Source organism: Tiliqua scincoides, chromosome 2, assembly GCF_035046505.1.
Source record: "Tiliqua scincoides isolate rTilSci1 chromosome 2, rTilSci1.hap2, whole genome shotgun sequence".
NCBI lineage: Eukaryota > Metazoa > Chordata > Lepidosauria > Squamata > Scincidae > Tiliqua > Tiliqua scincoides.
The window spans coordinates 24,049,095-24,066,608 of NC_089822.1; the positions used below are offsets into that span (position 1 = coordinate 24,049,095).

At 46.3% G+C, this 17,514-nt stretch overlaps 1 protein-coding gene across 1 annotated transcript in view; it reads left to right on the forward strand.

Moving 5' to 3' along the window:
* RAB3C (RAB3C, member RAS oncogene family) overlaps positions 1-17,514 on the forward strand; it is a 117,281-nt gene that overhangs the window by 97,765 nt on the left and 2,002 nt on the right. The window contains exon 3 of the mRNA XM_066616097.1: positions 11,575-11,699. Within this exon, the coding sequence (XP_066472194.1) occupies positions 11,575-11,699 (125 nt within the window). The remainder of the gene's footprint in view (positions 1-11,574; positions 11,700-17,514) is intronic.

Genomic DNA, 17,514 nt, shown 5'->3' on the forward strand with positions numbered 1-17,514 from the left:
AGTGCTAGCCCAGCTAGCCCGGCTGGTGCTGGGCTAGCGTGGGGCCGTTGCACAGCTTCCACAGCTCAGCGGTCTCCCAGACCACAGAGCAGTGGAAAGGCAGGCGGGGCTGTGAACGGGGGCGGGGAGGAGGCGTTCCAGGGAGGGGGGAGGCCAGCGGGGGGCGGATAGAGGGAGGCGTGCCAGGGGATGGGTGGGAGGCATGCTGGTGGGTGGGCGGGAGGAAGATCCATGGAGCTCTGCTCCACAGGATCCAGGGTACTCGTGTAGGGCTGTGCGCCGTACATAAGCACTTTTACCTTACTACCAACCTTTTGGTCAGCAGTAAAGTGAGTAGCCCCATTGCGGGGCTGCTTACCTTACTCGGGGAAAGGGACGAGCGTCCCCTTCTCCCAAGGTGCCTCCCGCAGTAGTGCGGGAGGCACAGGATTCGGCGACAGCCCTTCTTGGTGCCGCCAAGCCTGGGCACTCCGGACAGCTCAGGATTGGGCTGCCCGACTCCTGACTTGAAGTGCATAAGGAGCAGAGTGAGCTGAGACTCCAAATAATGATGCCATCTCCAGCACTTCCAGGAGATTGGTCAGACAGTGGGCATCTGATTGCCTGAGGGTCTGGTTCTGGCCCTCAGGAATGTTGAGTCATGCAGGGAGTTCAGTTTCCCCTTTTGCGCTGAGAATTTGAGCCATATTGGTAGATTTTGCGTGATGGGGGTGCCATTTTTCCACAACTGCACAGTGTGTGGTTTTGAATTCTCCATGATTGTTTACCAAAGGGTCATTGGAGAAGAAGGGCTATAAAGGAGCAGCCAGGGAACACAAACAATAGGGCATCTCTGGGACTTTCCCCCGACCTGTCAATGGATCCCCAGCAGTGAGATCAGCAGTTGACTTGGGCTTGCAGAATTCACTGATGGGTTAGAATCTCTGGTATGCAATGGAATCAGTTGTTTCCAGTCTTTTGGGAATACCTGCATGGGCACCATTCATCATATGTCCTTCTGCTGCATCTTGGCAAGATTAACCTCAGGCAAAGGAACACATTGTCTTTGAATTTCAGTGCCAGCAGGGATTTTGTTGTCAGTTAGGTTGGGTTGCTGGGCTGGGCATTCCTTAGTTGGTGTGCAACCTGAGGTTAACTGATTGTTTAAAGGGTACAGATGTCTGATCTCAGAGGTCTTAGTAGGTTAAATGCTGGATGTAGCATCTGGATGGGCAAGGGCTGCAGAATGAGCCCCAAAGACTTTGCTACTTGGAGCTGTACCTGCAATTCATATCTTCTTTAACACCCCCCCCCCCCACACACACACACACACACACACAAACACACCTCATGGGGCATAGACAGTGAAAAGCTGGGAATTGTCATTCAGTGATTCTTGGCTTCAAGTCAGGGATGAACGCCCTAAAGTGTGATTCCCAAACCTTCTGGCGCAATGACCCACCTCATCCTTCCCAGTGGGTTGCAACGTGCTGCTCCTTCTTACTAGGTCCCAGAGGCCTCTTCAGGGCCTATGACCCCCTCTGTGAGCCTCAGAATGACCTGCAGAAGCATCCAAAAGTCACTTCTGGTTTTCGGACGTCACTTCTGGTTTGACTGGGAGTGACTTCTAGATACTTCTGTGGGCCATTCTGAGGCCTGTGGAGGCCAGTAGTGTGGGTCACCAGCCCATGAAGAGAACGAATGCTTCTGGCATGTCTCTGGTTTGAAGCCATGTGGAGGCAAAGATGGGCAGGAGGGCCCAGGTCACAACTCACCTGGAATAGCCTCGCCACCCACTTGCAACCCACACTTTGGGAAGGTCTGCCATTAAGTGTGACCAGGGGAGCCGCGTAGAGAATCTATTTAATAAATCCATGAGACACACTGACAAATCACCAGGTCCACCGGCATATCCTGTGGGCTACCTTCTGCAATCCTTCTGCATTCTATAGAGCTGCTGAAGGTGTAAGACCCTTGGAATCTCAGGCCACCAGCAGCATTCCTCAGACTGGCCATCAACTGGTGTCAGATGGCAGGAGGGACAGATCAAGGGTGAAATGGGGGGAACTTGGTGGGACCAAAAGTTGCCAAATCCCATCTACTTGGCCCGGCCCAGGTATTCCCGCTGCCGCTCTTCAGATCTATGCCAGCCAAAGAGCTAGCATTGATATGAACTGGAGTGGGTGCCCCAGCACAGCCCTGCTCCATTGGGGTCTGCTGGCAACAAAGTCCTTCAGCTATGACTCACTGCCTGCCTGCCTTTTTCTCTGGTACAGAGCCCAGCAGTCATGTGAAGAAGAAAAAAAGGATGATATTGGCCTTTGTTGCCAGTGACTCTAGAGCAGGCTGCTTGCCTCCCACTTGTCTCCAGGTTTCCCCATAGACACTATAAAAGGCTGCCCTGCTTGAGGATAGGAAAGTGCAAGGCCTCTGAGGAGGTACAAAGTTTTTTTCGGGGGGGGGGGGGGCTTCCCTTCTCCATTGGATCATAATTTCATGCGATCACTGGATCAGAATTTCTACAAATTACGATATAAAAAACCATGTAGGCTTGCAGAAAATGTGAATGCTAGTCTTCACACAATATACACACACATTTTCTGAGATCCTGGATCTAGCTCCCCTCCTTTGGCTTTCAGGCCCCCTTTTTGACCCCCAGTCCAGGTACAATGTATCCCCTGCACCTCATGGGTCCTGATCAGATCAGAAAATGTAAAATCCCAGGAAATTTGTGGGCCCCCTCCTTTGGTTTCTGGGCCCCCTTTTTGACCCTGGGCCCAGGTACAATTTACCCTCTACACCTCCCTCTCCTGGGGGTTGTACTGTTGCTTGAGCCTGCTTCCATTTAGTAATAGTTGATCTGCATAATTGACTTTGGGTTGCTGTAGAATGAATATTTTTATATATGTTAATTACAAAATCTGAGAGATGAGATATCTAACTTAAAAGAACATCATAATGCAAAAAAAGCTTAGTGGGTGTTATTTATGCTTAACTATTGTAGCATCTTCACCTATGAATATATGCAAATATGAAGCTTTAATACTGTATTTCTATTTTCTCGTTCCTTTCTCTTAGAATGATAAACTTTTTTTATATAACGTCACGGGACAGGGCTTCTTAGGCTTGATATAGTGCAGGGCCCCAGCATGGCTTAATCCAGTCCTGAATAGAGAAAGGGAAACTTTACTGACCTACTACTTCCCCTCTCCCATAGCTTTTCCCCTGCTAGCATTTAAATGTGGAGAAGCATGTATTTAAACCCATGAGAGGAAAAACCCATGGGCAGCCTTCCCTGTAAGCTGCACAGCAGTCAGCTCTAATTGAAGCCCTGTGCACCTTCCTTCCCAGCATTCTGGAGATAGCAATGATGTCATCACTGAGCACTACACATCTGCCCCTGTAAAGCCACCATAGGACTCTGCATATTCCAGGGGAAAATTAGAGGGAGCATTGCCCATGAAGAAAGGATAATGTGGAGTGGGGAAATGGTGGGTATGTAAAAGGTTGTGCTCCGTCTCCCATAATTGCTTTCCCTAATCCAATCATCCAAAGGAGCTTCTAAGCGATCTTGCATACGTCTTTTCTAATAACCGCAATCCAGTGTAGAACTGTGCCTTGATTTTTGGCTCAGGTCTCTGAAATGCTGTCCTCTTGTAGATACTAGAGCTTCCCTTCTCCTATGATAACTGTCTCCATTAAAGATGGGTTGTCAGAGGTGGGAATTATCCAACCAGTCCTACAGTATTTGCCTATTGCTGTAGTAGCACTGTGGTTTATAGACAGCACTGTGGTTTATAGTCTCATCCCTCCCATACTCACACTGCAATATTTATTTGCCAAATGAAGTGGAATAATGAAAATATTAATCTGGGGATTTCTGAGTCTTTAAAAAAAAAGAAAAAAAAAGATTATTTTAAGGAAAATTCCAAGCATTTCTTTATGAAAAGACATTCCCTACTTTGGCACAAAGGAGCTGATGCTTAAGCAGGGGATTGTGTGTGCATGTGTATATTGTATATCTCTTGTCTTTCTGGCTAGAGTGTGCACATGGTGGAGATGTGGTTGGCAAGTATCATTATACTACCGACTGCAGGGCAGAATGAAGGAACTGTACGGTATTCTTGCTAAAAGGGTGTTCCACCACTGGCCTCCAGTATGCCCAATGAGCTAGAAAAGGTGAGCAGAGAAGCTTGCATTGTTCAGGGCTTCTGACTCCTGAAAGATTTACAAGACAGGTTTCTATTGACACAGGGCAGGTCAGCCAGAGTGCTGTCATCAATTCGCTACAAACATCAGCTCTGCCTTTTCTTAGCTTTTATCCTTCTAAGGCTAAAGCTCACTTGGCAAGCAAAGGGAACTGTGCAGCCTTTGACTTGGGGAAGTAACATTCTTCAGTTGAAAGAAAACCACATACATAAAAAGAGAGGATTAAAAAAAAGAGGGGGGATAGTAATGTCGACATTGTGGCATGTTGTAAAAATAATATAATCCAAAGCTTGTGTGAAGTTGGTGTGTAAATCAAAAAGAAAGCAAAAGTGGGGGAGCCCTATTAAAAAGCACTGATGTACAGCCAGGGGGCATGGTGGGGAGCGAAGTGTATTCAACGGGATTCTCTTTGAGATTCACTTCTATTTCTGAATTACATATCTGTAAATGGAATGGCATTAGGTGGTAAGATGTCTGCTGCAAGACATAACTTGTGCCAGTAGAGAGTGCCAGTACAAGTGGATTGTACTCTAAATTAGTGTTTCTCAAACCATGGGTTGGGACCCACTAGCTGGGTCACGAGCCAATTTCAGGTGGGTCCCATTCACTTCAATATTTTATTTTTAGTATATTAGACTTGATGCTACCATGGTATGTGATTGCGTCTGGGGAAATGTTACACATCTGTACTTTTATCAGGTAGTATGTATATGCTTTTAACAATGATAGTAAATGGAACTTACTCCTGAGTAAGTGTGGGTAGGATTGCAGCCTAGGATTGTTAAAAATTTTCTTGCTTGATGATGTCACGTCATGACATCGCTTCTAGTGAGCCCCAACAGATTCTCATTCTAAGAAGTGGGTCCCGGTGCTAAACGTTTGAGAATCACTGTTCTAAATTATTTGAAAATGAAGTTATCTTTTCTTTTTTTAAAAAAATGGGAGGGGGGAGATTGTCTCAAAGTAGTAAATGATCCATGGTAAATGCCTTTGCCAGCTTTTCCACCCCTCAAGCACCCTCTCCACCAACCTTCTACTCTCCCAATACACTTTTTATTTACCCCACCAGCTGCTGGGAGCTCCTTTCTTACCTCCTCACTAGCAGAGGCAGCAGCAAGTTAAAACTATGTGGTATGTGGCTGCAAAGTGATGCCTCAGTAGAGGCACTTCCTGTTTAGTGTCACTTCCTATTTCCTGTCACTTTCTGTTTAATGATGTCACTTCCAGCCCTTGGTAGGCGCCATGAATGCTCCCTGTTTGGCTCCCTGTATGAAGTGAGTTTGACCCACCTGGACTGCAACTTCCTGTTTTTGGACATTCACATTTCCATTGTGGTGTAGAATTTCGAACTCCCCAAATTTAATCAGAAACCCACAAACTGACAACACATCTAGGTATAATGCTTATCTATAATATTCAGACTAGGACAAGTGGGTTCAAATTTGAAGACCTGGGTGCAAATTCGCATGTTTCTGTGAAGCTCACTGAGAGCTCCATCCTATCCAACTTTTCAATGATGGTGCAGCCGTGGTGCAGCCCAAAGAAATGGAACAAGTATTTCCTTACCTGTAGGAGGCCTCCGTGACTGCCCTTCTACTGTGGGATGCAGCGCATGCCCTGTTGTCATGGCTGCACCAGTGCTGGAAAATTGGATAGGATTTGGCCCTTGGGCTTGGGCCAGTTACCATCTTTCAACCTAACTCATCTCACAGAGGTGTTGTGAGGATAAAAGCTGCGAGAGAACCATGTGTGTTGCCCTGAGCGCTTTGAAGGAAGGGCAGGACAAAAATAAATAAATTAATTACTAAACCTGTACTGTCACAAAGCAACCATCCTGAAAAGTCAAAGGTGTAGCTCAGTGTTTCTCAACCAGTAGTATAGGTACCACCAGGTCACCCAACAGCAAGATCATGTGTGCAACACAACAAACAGCAGTAGGAGGCTGCAAAGATTTCTACCTCACTTTTCCCTCTGAGAAAGCTGGGAGCACCCAAAGCAGCTCAAGGAAGCCCTCCTGTGCACCCTGAGCCTCTTACAGGTGTTTGTCGCATCACATCAGGCCTCCCAACCCAGAAGTAACTGGCAATGGTGGCACTGTCAATCGTTGGACCATATGAAGTGACACAGTGGAGGACAAACTTTGAGAAACACGGGTGTGACTCATTCAATCTTATATAAGACATTATCACTGCAGGTAAATAAAATAAAGAGCTAAGTAAAACTGAATCCACTTAAACAAACCTGATGTTTGTCAGAAATCCATATGCTTAAAACAGATTCTTAACACCCATGTATATGTTATCAGTTTATGGCATTTGTTGCAATACATTTTGTTCTTCGTTTCTGTGCTATTGTCGCAAATTCTGCACTGTAATATTTTCTCTCTGTTAAACCGAAGGCAAATTTTAGTTAAGTTCTCAGTAAAATGGTCGTATTTTGCCAAGACACGTACTAGTTCAGTGAATTTCCTCCTTGGCCAAGGGCAAAAGAGACATGTATCAGTTTAGACATCACTAATTTTTCTCAGCCAGACCCAGGGAAGTGGGAAAGGATAGCAAGGGAAAGGTGAAGGGAGGGTGCAAGGACATGAAAGGTCTAACTGCCCACAAAACTCGGCAGGACTGGCTTTCAGAGCTGGTGCAGAGTTCATCACACTGTCTTACTTTGTAAATTATAGTGATGAAACTTTGATCCTTGTGCATAGTAACATGATATTCCAGCACATTAACTAAACCACAGAACTAGTTCCTGGCTGTGCAAAAAGCAGGTGATGCTCATAATATTGGCATCATTGCATGGTAAGATACTAGTGCAGGCAAGCTCTGGCAGTCCAGTTTGAAGAGGATGCTTTAACCACAGCAACGCAAGCATCTAAAACAGCTTCTGCTATGTTTAGCAAGTAGGGCAGAGCGATGCAACTCTGCCCTACTTGCCATATAAAGCCCTGAAGGCTCTTGATACACAGAGAAAATAAGAAAGCAGGATTGTACTGATGGAAAGGCTCCTGGGCCAACCCGAATAGCTCAGAGGATGCTGCAGAAGGCACCGGAATCATTGAAGCCCCCTGTATAGCACAGCAGTGGCACACACAGGCAGGAAGAAATCACCAGCCCTGTGCACTGGAACTAAGATGCTTACAATTGTCTGATCCTATAAATGGCAGTGCTTTCACAGTGTTTCAGGGGCAAACTATGTATTATATGAAAGCATAGTTTGGTCCTTGCAAACTTGTTGTTGTTGTTGTTGTTAAAAATCAGGTATGGAGGGCGATCAGATCATGATGGTGGTGAAGAAAGACTTTAACCTTTTCCCTGTACCATAGCCCACATCCAAATCCCTCTCTCTCTATTTCTGCTAGGCGGGAAGCTCCAGTTGGTGCCAATGGGAATTTCTGTCCTGGGGGACATATCTGCAAGGCCGTCAGATCCAGATTTGAACCATGACAGGGAAAGCATCAAGCTTCTTTCCACTCTTGTCATGGTCCTAATCCAGACTGTAACCCTAAGGCTTATTATTATCAAAAGCAAACCCCAAAAGCAAGTATGAGACATTTAGGCCCAAATCCTAACCAACTTTCTAGCAGTGGCATAGCTGTGTCAATGAGGCATGTGCTGCATCCTGTGGTTGGGCAGCAGTCACAGAGGCCTCCTCAAAGTAAGGAGATGTTTGTTCCCTTACCTTGGAGCTACATTGCTCTTATGTCAGTGCTGGAAAGTGGGTTAGGATTGCACCCTTAATCTAATGTAGTTTGGCTTTCAGGGAACTAGTCTGCTAAGCCAGGGTTTATCAGCCTTTTTTTGCTCATGGGCCCAATCTGAACTTGTTTTTTCAAACACCTGACGGGGGTGGAGAAATGGCCGCCTACCACGTTGTATTTGCCAGTCGCTCCTAGTTGTTTGTGCTTTTTTTCTTCCTTAGACTGGTTTCAAACCCCTGGCAGTTGGGTGGCCCCCTTTGAAACTAACTATACCCCCCAATGATAGTTTTTTCTTTCTATGTGACTCCGTAAAAGTATGACATGGCCCCCTGAGGTGCAATACAGCCCATGCTGAAAACCACTGCACTAAGCAGTCATTTTAGCAGACTCCCTCACACTGAGTTTTATTGCTGCGTTCTTTGGATACCCTTAAATATAAAAACAATCATCAGTAACTGTGTCAGTCCATTTGGAAAAAAAAATGCAAAGTAGGACAACGCCTTCATTAAGACCAGTTAAAATGTCACAAAGTCATGAGCAGCCTTTTGAGTTTTTCCAAAAGCTTCAGGCTGTGTGTTAAAACAGAGAGAGGGGTCAGAGAAAGATTTAGGCAGAAAGGAAAAGTTTTCATTTTGTAACAGTCTGGAGATGAAGTGCAAGAGGTTTTATGCAGACTTAATTAAATGAACCTCCTCTTTGGACAAGACAAATTACCCTTTGCTCCAAAGAAAACTGGGACAAGGAAGAAAGAATGACTATCCCCCCCCCCATTATCTGAAAATGTAAAATATCCTTGGTTCTGCCAGCACTATGTAAGAGTGGAGCATCATACTGAAAGCAGATTACCACTGATGGTGTTAACATGACTATTCATCATGACCATGTCCACAATCGCTGTCTATGGTGGTCTCTTATTCCTGTATACTAAGTGGATATGACTGTCCTGATTTATTTCTCTTGAACTCTTTGAATGGAGAAACCATTTAAAAATGGGTTCTCTAAATTGATGATGAGTAAGAAGAAGCAGGAAGGCAGTCAATCAGGCCTCATTCATCTTTGCTGGAGACAGAAAATAGCTTGAAAAATTTTGAAGGTAGTATGGGGGCCTTGGCATTCTCACAAGGTTTTGAGCCCCTACAAAGACCTGCACAATTGTTTTGACCAGAGGCAATGGGAAGACAGAAAAAAAAGTGCCACACAATATAGGCAGCGATGGCTCATTGTATCACCTTCAGCTTTCTTACAAAACTATCATGTGCACACAACCTAGGAATTAATTCACACAATGCTTTACAGAAGAGGGATTGGTGGTTTCTGAGCTTGTAGTGAATGTTCCGCTTTCACCAAAATAATTATATACCTGGTGCAACTTGCCCTAGCACAGTGATTTTCAACCTTTTTCATCTCACGACACAGTGGCAAGGCACTAAAATGGTCAAGGCACACCATTGCTTTTTTGACAATTGACAAGGCACACCATGCTATCCCCGGGGGGCTCACATCCCCAATGGCCCTGCTAATAAATGACCTTCTCCCAAATTCCCATGGTGCACCTGGGGACCATTTGTGGCACACCAGTGTGCCACAGCACAGTGGTTGAAAATGGCTGCCGTAGCACCGGCCACTCAAATTTCAGATCAACCCATGAAATGCTGAGTGAATAAACAAGGGAAATTGAATCAGGCTCACCAATATCAGCAAGTGCACTTGTGAAATATTGAATCCCTTTTACATCAGTTGGATTTAATGTTTTATTGCAGTGTTGCCCTTGAAGGTAAGTGGCTGAATGGTAACATAAAAAATCATAATTCTTACTCTGCCTACAGTTTATAGCTTGAAACATCTTCCCTATGTTAATGAAATACAGTTAGACGAGTAGGCGCTGACTCACAACTGATCAAAAAAACGAAATCTTCTCAGGCCACTAATGGGCTGACACTGTAAGAGGTCTGAGTTACTGCCATTTGCAAGGTTACCATGGTGACCAGTGCATCTTTTGTAAAAAACCATTTATCGTATTTTGATTAGCCACAAATTCCTAAAGAACACAGCAGGCTTCCCAAAAATATATATATTTCTACCAAAGTGGATTTATGACTCCTGCCATTAAAAGCAATGGTTCATTTGAAACCAAACCATGAATATTAATGCAACTCTCCCCTCTGACCTCGGTGTCTTATCTTAGCTTTGTGACCTTGCTTGAGGGTGCCCTGTAGGAAGCAGTATTTGCAGAGCTTGCTTTTTAAAAAAAAAAAGTAGTCTGGTATCCAATTTAATTTAAAAATAGCAATGAGAAACTAATAAGAAATCTACAGTTCACCCCTCCTTGAATTCAGTTAAGCATCTTCTGCCACAAGCAGATGGGACAGCAGAAGCAATACTGTCTTGGGGATGTATGAACATCCCCAAGAGGCATGCTGCAAATATGCTCGCCATGTAAAAGTCCTGGTTTTTATATCACCACTGTGTCGTGGGAGTTGCTTCTACATGTTTGGATCACATGTTGTCCTGGCAATGACTGTATACAAGAACCACAACAGATCAATGGATGAATGGAAGTGGGAATGGAAGTGGTTTTCCTAGCACAGTGGTAACACTAAAATCAGTACTAACATGACTTTATCCAGAAGTCCCTATCTTGAATAAGCACACAACTACTGTGGATAAATGTAGTATACAAAGGGCCCAATACAATACAGCATAGGAGTAGCGGCTCCAAAAGGCTATGCTGGATGCAAGCAGGCCCGAGTAAAGCCCCAGCCCGCTCAGTGGGGCTACTCAAGTCTGCACCAATCACTGCAGACTCGAACAGCCCCGTGTTGGGTTTCCAAACCCGACACTGGGGATAGAATTCGGTAGAGGAGGCCTCTGCTGGTCCCACCTCTTCCCGGGCCAGTCCCTCTCCGATCTGCCCTTCCTCCACCTGGAAATGCCTCTTTCCACCCTCCCACCACCCTCCCCATGCTCTCCCACTGCTTGGCACTTACCTCTGCTTTGCCAATGGCCAGTGGTTGATCTGCACTGTTGACAGGCCCTCCCCACCAGTGCTGCTTGCTCTCTGAGTGCTGGTGCTGGGGTTGCAGTGCCATCAGAGGCATAACTCACTGCCCCAGCACCCAGGGCAGTAATGTAACTACATCCGTGACATTGTGATGTCACTTCTGGGTTCTCCCCAGAGGACGGGGCACTCATGCGGCAGCTTTGTGCCCCCCACTTATTCTCCTGTGGAGGCTTCCCTTTGAAGGAGAAGGAGCAGGGGGCATGAAGCTGCCAGCGCCTTCTCTGTAACTAGGGCAGAGACTGAGGGGCAGTCATGCACCCTCCCCTTTGGCACAGTGCCCAAGGCATTGGCCACTCAGGCTCCACTCTAGTTACACCTCTGAGTGCCAGCACTGAGGCAGCTTAGGATTGGGCTGCTCAATGGCAGGTCCACAACCCACATAGGTCTTAGCAACAGATTATCTTGCAGAGATAGCCCAGAACATTTTGGTTCCTGAGACAGAAAATTCAAATGGCTACTCCCTCTACACATTGTGGTAAAATGTAATCATAAATGAAATAATTTACCATTTGCAGCCCTTTAATGGCATGCGATGATCTGCCGACTGAAGCAGGCCACTTCACCCAGCCTAATGGTAAGGTAGCTTTGTTCCACTTTTGACGGATTTTCTTTCTCTTTCTCTTCTAAGGTCAACCCAAATAAAAACATACTCTTGGGATAATGCCCAGGTTATTCTGGTTGGTAATAAATGCGACATGGAGGAAGAACGGGTAATCTCCACTGACAGAGGAAAACATTTAGCAGAACAACTTGGTAAGACGAGAAATGGCAAAAGAATTTTGTTATTGTTTATAACATGGAACACTTTACTGACACAAATTATTACAAGAGTTCTAACAAACTTCAGTCACCAGCTGTTGTAAAAAACAAATGGTAGCAATTGCGAAGTGATGAAATAATGACCAGATGACATTTGCATCCCTTGCAGCTTTATGTTTCCACAGTTCCTAACTTCATTTTTGTGAAATATTTCTTTACCACACACAAAGTTTCTTTTTGGTTCATTCTAACTTTACTATTAGACAATAGAGCCATTGTTCATAAAAGAGCCATTGTTCATCCTCGGCGACTTCAATGCTAGAGTTGGTGCTGATAACAGTTCGTGGCCCACTTGCTTAGGTCAGTTCGGCACTGGGAAGATGAACGAAAATGGTCAACGCCTGCTAGAGTTTTGCTGTCATCATGGTCTCTGTGTCAGCAACACGTTCTTCAACACGAAGCCCCAACATAGAGTCTCTTGGAGACACCCAAGATCAAAGCACTGGCACCAGCTCAACCTGATTCTCACCAGACGCTCCAGCCTTCCCAGCATCAAGATCACACGCAGCTATCAGGGTGCTGCCTGCGACACCGACCACTCGCTGGTGTGCAGCAGAGTGAAACTGCAAACAAAGCGACTGTACCACACAAAAAAGGAAGGAAGACCTCACATTGATACGAGCAAGACCCGGGATCAGAGAAAAGTGGAGGAATTTGCACGAGCGCTTGAGGAATCTCTTCCAGGCCCGGTCGATGCAAACGCATCCAACAGATGGGAACATTTCAAGAATGCCGTTTACAACAACGCCTTGTCCATATTTGGCAAGAAGACCAACAAGACGGCAGACTGGTTTGAAGCCCACTCTGAGGAGTTGACACCAGTCATTGAGGAAAAGAGGAGAGCTCAAGCAGCATACAAGGCCTGTCCCAGTGAGTGCAACCTGCAGGTCCTCCGAGGTGCTCACAGCAAAGTCCAGCAGACTGCCAGGAGATGTGCTAACGACTACTGGCTCCAGCTCTGTTCCGAGATACAGATAGCCGCTGACACGGGCAACATCAAGGGGATGTATGATGGTATCAAGCAGGCCCTAGGTCCAACACAGAAGAAAATTGCCCCTCTGAAGTCTGCCGCAGGCGAAGTCATCCAGGATCGGGCACAGCAGATGGAACGCTGGGTGCAGCACTACTCTGAGCTATATTCCAGAGAAAATGTAGTCGCCGAAGAAGCGCTGAACAACATTGAGTGCCTGCCTGTGCTAGAGGAGCTTGACAGTGAACCAACCCTAGAAGAACTTCACGTGGCCCTGGACTCCCTTGCCTTTGGCAAGGCACCTGGAAAAGACAGCATCCCTGTTGAAGTCCTAAAGTGCTGCAAAGAGATCATCGTCACTGAGCTGCATGAAATCCTTTGTCTCTGCTGGAGAGAAGGTGGAGTGCCTCAAGACATGAGGGATGCAAACATCATCACGCTGTACAAGAACAAAGGCGACAGGGGTGACTGCAACAACTACCGTGGCATCTTTCTCCTTAGCGTTGTAGGAAAGTTGTTTGCCCGAGTTGCACTAAAGAGGCTCCAGGTTCTTGCAGAGAGCGTTTATCCAGAATCACAGTGCGGATTCCGAGCCAACAGGTCCACCACTGATATGGTATTCTCCCTTAGACAACTGCAGGAGAAATGCAGGGAACAACGACAGCCACTCTTTATAGCCTTCATAGATCTCACGAAGGCTTTCGACCTGGTCAGCAGGGATGGCCTCTTCAAGATTCTCCCCAAGATTGGGTGTCCACCCAGGCTCCTCAGCATCATCAGATCCTTCCACAAGGACATGAAGGGCACTGTTGTCTTTGATGGCTCCACATCAGACCCCTTTGACATCCGAAGCAGCGTGAAGCAGGGCTGTGTTCTTGCACCAACCTTGTTTGGGATCTTCTTCACTGTCCTGCTGAAGCAGGCCTTTGGAACTACAACAGAAGGCATCTATCTCTGGACCAGATCAGATGGAAAGCTCTTCAACCTCTCCAGACTGAGAGCAAAGTCCAAAGTCCAGCTGAAATGTCTACGTGACTTCCTCTTTGCCGACGATGCAGCTATCACTACCCACTCTGCCAAAGATCTCCAGCAGCTCATGGATCGTTTTAGCAAGGCCTGCCAAGATTTTGGACTGACAATCAGCCTGAAGAAAACACAAGTCATGGTTCAGGATGTGGACTCACCTCCCTGCATTACAATCTCTGCACATGAACTGGAGGTTGTCCATGACTTTGTGTACCTTGGCTCAACGATCTCCGACACTCTCTCGATACCGAGCTAAACAAATGCATCGGTAAAGCAGCTACCACGTTTTCCAGACTCACAAAGAGAGTCTGGTCCAACAAGAAGCTGACGGAACATACCAAGATCCAGGTCTACAGAGCTTGCGTCCTGAATACACTTCTGTACTGCAGCGAGTCATGGACTCTTCACTCACAACAGGAGAGGAAACTGAATGCTTTCCACATGCGCTGCCTCCGACGTATTCTCGGCATCACCTGGCAGGACAAAGTTCCAAACAACACAGTCCTGGAACGTGCTGGAATCCCTAGCATGTATGCACTACTGAAACAGAGACGCCTGCGTTGGCTCGGTCATGTCGTGAGAATGGGTGATGGCCGGATCCCAAAGGATCTCCTCTATGGAGAACTCGTGCAAGGAAAGTGCCCTACAGGTAGACCACAACTGCGATACAAGGACATCTGCAAGAGGGATCTGAAGGCCTTAGGAGTGGACCTCAACAAGTGGGAAACCCTGGCCTCTGAGCGGCCCGCTTGGAGGCAGGCTGTGCAACATGGCCTTTCCCAGTTTGAAGAGACACTTGGCCAATAGTCTGAGGCTAAGAGGCAAAGAAGGAAGGCCCATAGCCAGGGAGACAGACCAGGGACAGACTGCACTTGCTCCCAGTGTGGAAGGGATTGTCACTCCCGAATCGGCCTTTTCAGCCACACTAGATGCTGTTCCAGAACCACCTTTCAGAGCGCGATACCATAGTCTTTCGAGACTGAAGGTTGCCAACAGGAGATTAGACAAGAAAAAATAATAATGACAGAGAACCAGTAATTAAGAGTCTAATCCTGAGCTTGTTGCACCAGCCTTATGCCGGTGCTGGGTGTCGCAAACATGCTGTAAGGCATGCCCGTGACCCTCAGTGCTGGGTCAGCACTGGGCTGGCCCAGCACCGGCCACAAACCGACTGCATGCCACCTGGCGCAAAGGACATGCTCCAGGAGGCAGATAGGTTTGTTGGGATGGGAGGGGGGAGGCCTTTCAGGTTGGGGGAGGTCAGGGGAGGGTGGGGAAGGATGCAGGGCAGGAGGGCAGAGCTGCCGGATCCAGAGCTCCGTGTCAGGTCTTCTGGCAAAATAGCCAGCACAGACTTGAAAACCCCATTGCCGGGTTTGGGGCTTTCCCCAGGGGGGTCTGGGGAGACCTCCAGCTGTTTCCCTGAGCCCGCTGGTAGCCATTTTGGTCCCGCTGCTCCAGCAGGTGCTGGGAAGTTTACAATTGGGCTGTAAATCTCTCCCACCACTACCTCTATAGGAACAGGAACTTACACAAGGGGTAATGAAGAGAGGCTATTCAAGGGACAATTAACAGACTGTTCATCAGTAATGCCACTGCTGTGCTCAGCAGAAAGCAATAAAAAGAGCAGAACTGGTAAGCAAAAAGATTTTAATTAACATGGCAACAGGACTTTTACTTAACAGGACTGACTTCCAAGTAAAAATTATAGAAAGATCTATAGATGAGTATTGTGGGATGAAATACAGTGTTATATTAAACATTATGTGAAACTACCATTTTAATTCCACTCTGATCGGATTGTGGCAAAGCAATGCCTCAGCAGGACTAAAGGGTCTTAGTCTGGAAGCTATATAGATCCTATATTCTGATCCCCTATCCATGCAAAACAGATTCTGATATGCAATTGCAAGCATAAAAAAATTGAGCAATCAAGCCAGTAGAGGGAGCCAGTTAATGTAATGTAAGTCTAGACCAGCAGAAAAGCAGAAGCTGAATTTTAAAAATCTTGCTCATGTACTGACACAAACCATGGATGGATCCAACCATTGGTTTAAGTCTTTCACCTTCCCTTTGAAAGATATATGAAACGAAATGAAATATAACTAACAGCCCAATGCTATCTCCCTCACCATTGCATAGCACATAGCGCCGCTGCTGGAGCTTTTGTTGCATGCTATGCGGGCGGGGGGGGGAGAAACAACAACTCAAATAAATCTTACTTGCATCCCTGTAGGCTGCCAGGCCTCCAATGGGTCTCCTAAAACCCTCACCAACTATTTTGCTGGCATTAGTCCAAGGAGACTCAGGGAGAATTTGGGGGTAGGGAAAGGGGAATCAGATCTCAGTGTGCACCACAGCAGCTGAGATCCTCCCCTCCCTACTCCTGCTGCTGACCTACCTCCTCCAGGGGACATCAGGAACATCAGAGGATGCGAGATCTCGGTCAGTTTGCACCAGCAGCCCTGAAGCACACAGCAGTGACACAGCTTTTGCACCAGCCTCCCAGGCTTCATGGTGTCGGATCACAAGATTTGCCACCAAGGCCCCCATATGATTCAGCCACAAAGCTGCAATTCCTGCCTGGGAGATTTTTTTTTTTAAAAATTGCTGTCTGTCTTCAGAATGTTAAAACAATTGCTCCTGAAACTGAGCTAAAACTGCTAAAGTTGAGCATACTATAATATGTAGCTTCAGTAAACACACCCTACTTCCTTATGTGATGGGCTTGATTGTGCTGGCAACTGTTATTTATTATAAAGCTGTATACCCTGCACTTTCCCCTCCTACTCAGGAGGTACACAAAGCAACTAACAATATAAAAATTAAAAACAGCAATAAAATCACACAGTCAGAGAATTAAATCCCTCTATGTTCAATGGAGCTCATTCCCAAGTAAGCATATATAGGACTGCAGCAGCAGTCAGGCTCCCATCACATACAATTTGGGCTTCAGACAGGTTGGAACAAATAAAGCTCAAACTTTGCATGCAAGACAGTTCCATTACATTGACAACCGCAGCATGAAATCATTTTCTTCTCCCCTGAGAAATGCGTATTCTGAAGTCCTGGAGCCAAGATGACCTTTTAAAAGTTATGGGTGCTTTTTGGTTGCTTGACCTTTTCTTTCAGTCTTAGTAGTAAAGACTAACTAGGGCTGGCATAGAGACTACTGCCAGTTGGCAAAGTGTACCTAAGAGGCCTATGGACTCTAGGAGCTACAGAACACAGGTGCCAGTCAATTCCTTGTTGCCTTGAACAGCAGGCTGTATTTCTGTGTTCATATTGTGAAAATGCTGTCCCCATCTGTAATTGCCTCCTGCATTTTTCGTTGGGGCTCACTTACGAACTGTCTAGAGCAGTGATTTTCGATCTTTTTCATCTGGGGCACACTGACAAGGTACTAAAATTGTCAAGGCACACCATCATTTTTTTTAACAATTGACAAGGCACACCATGCTGTTGGTGGGGGCTCATATCCCCCAATGGTCCCACTAATAAATGATCCTCCCCCCCCCCCCCCCGAACTCCCATGGCACATCTGCAGACCATTGGCACAGTGATTGAAAATGGCTGGTCTAGAGAGATTGAATAATAAAGAGAAAATATTTGCATTTGTCTTTGTTTTTCTCAGAATGCTTGAGTTTGTGATCATCCAGTTGGTTGACTGGAAGTGAGGTTAGGGCACTCCTGAAGAGTTTCTTTGCAAACAATGAAGGATTTAACTTTGTGAAAGATTAGACTAAATTAAAC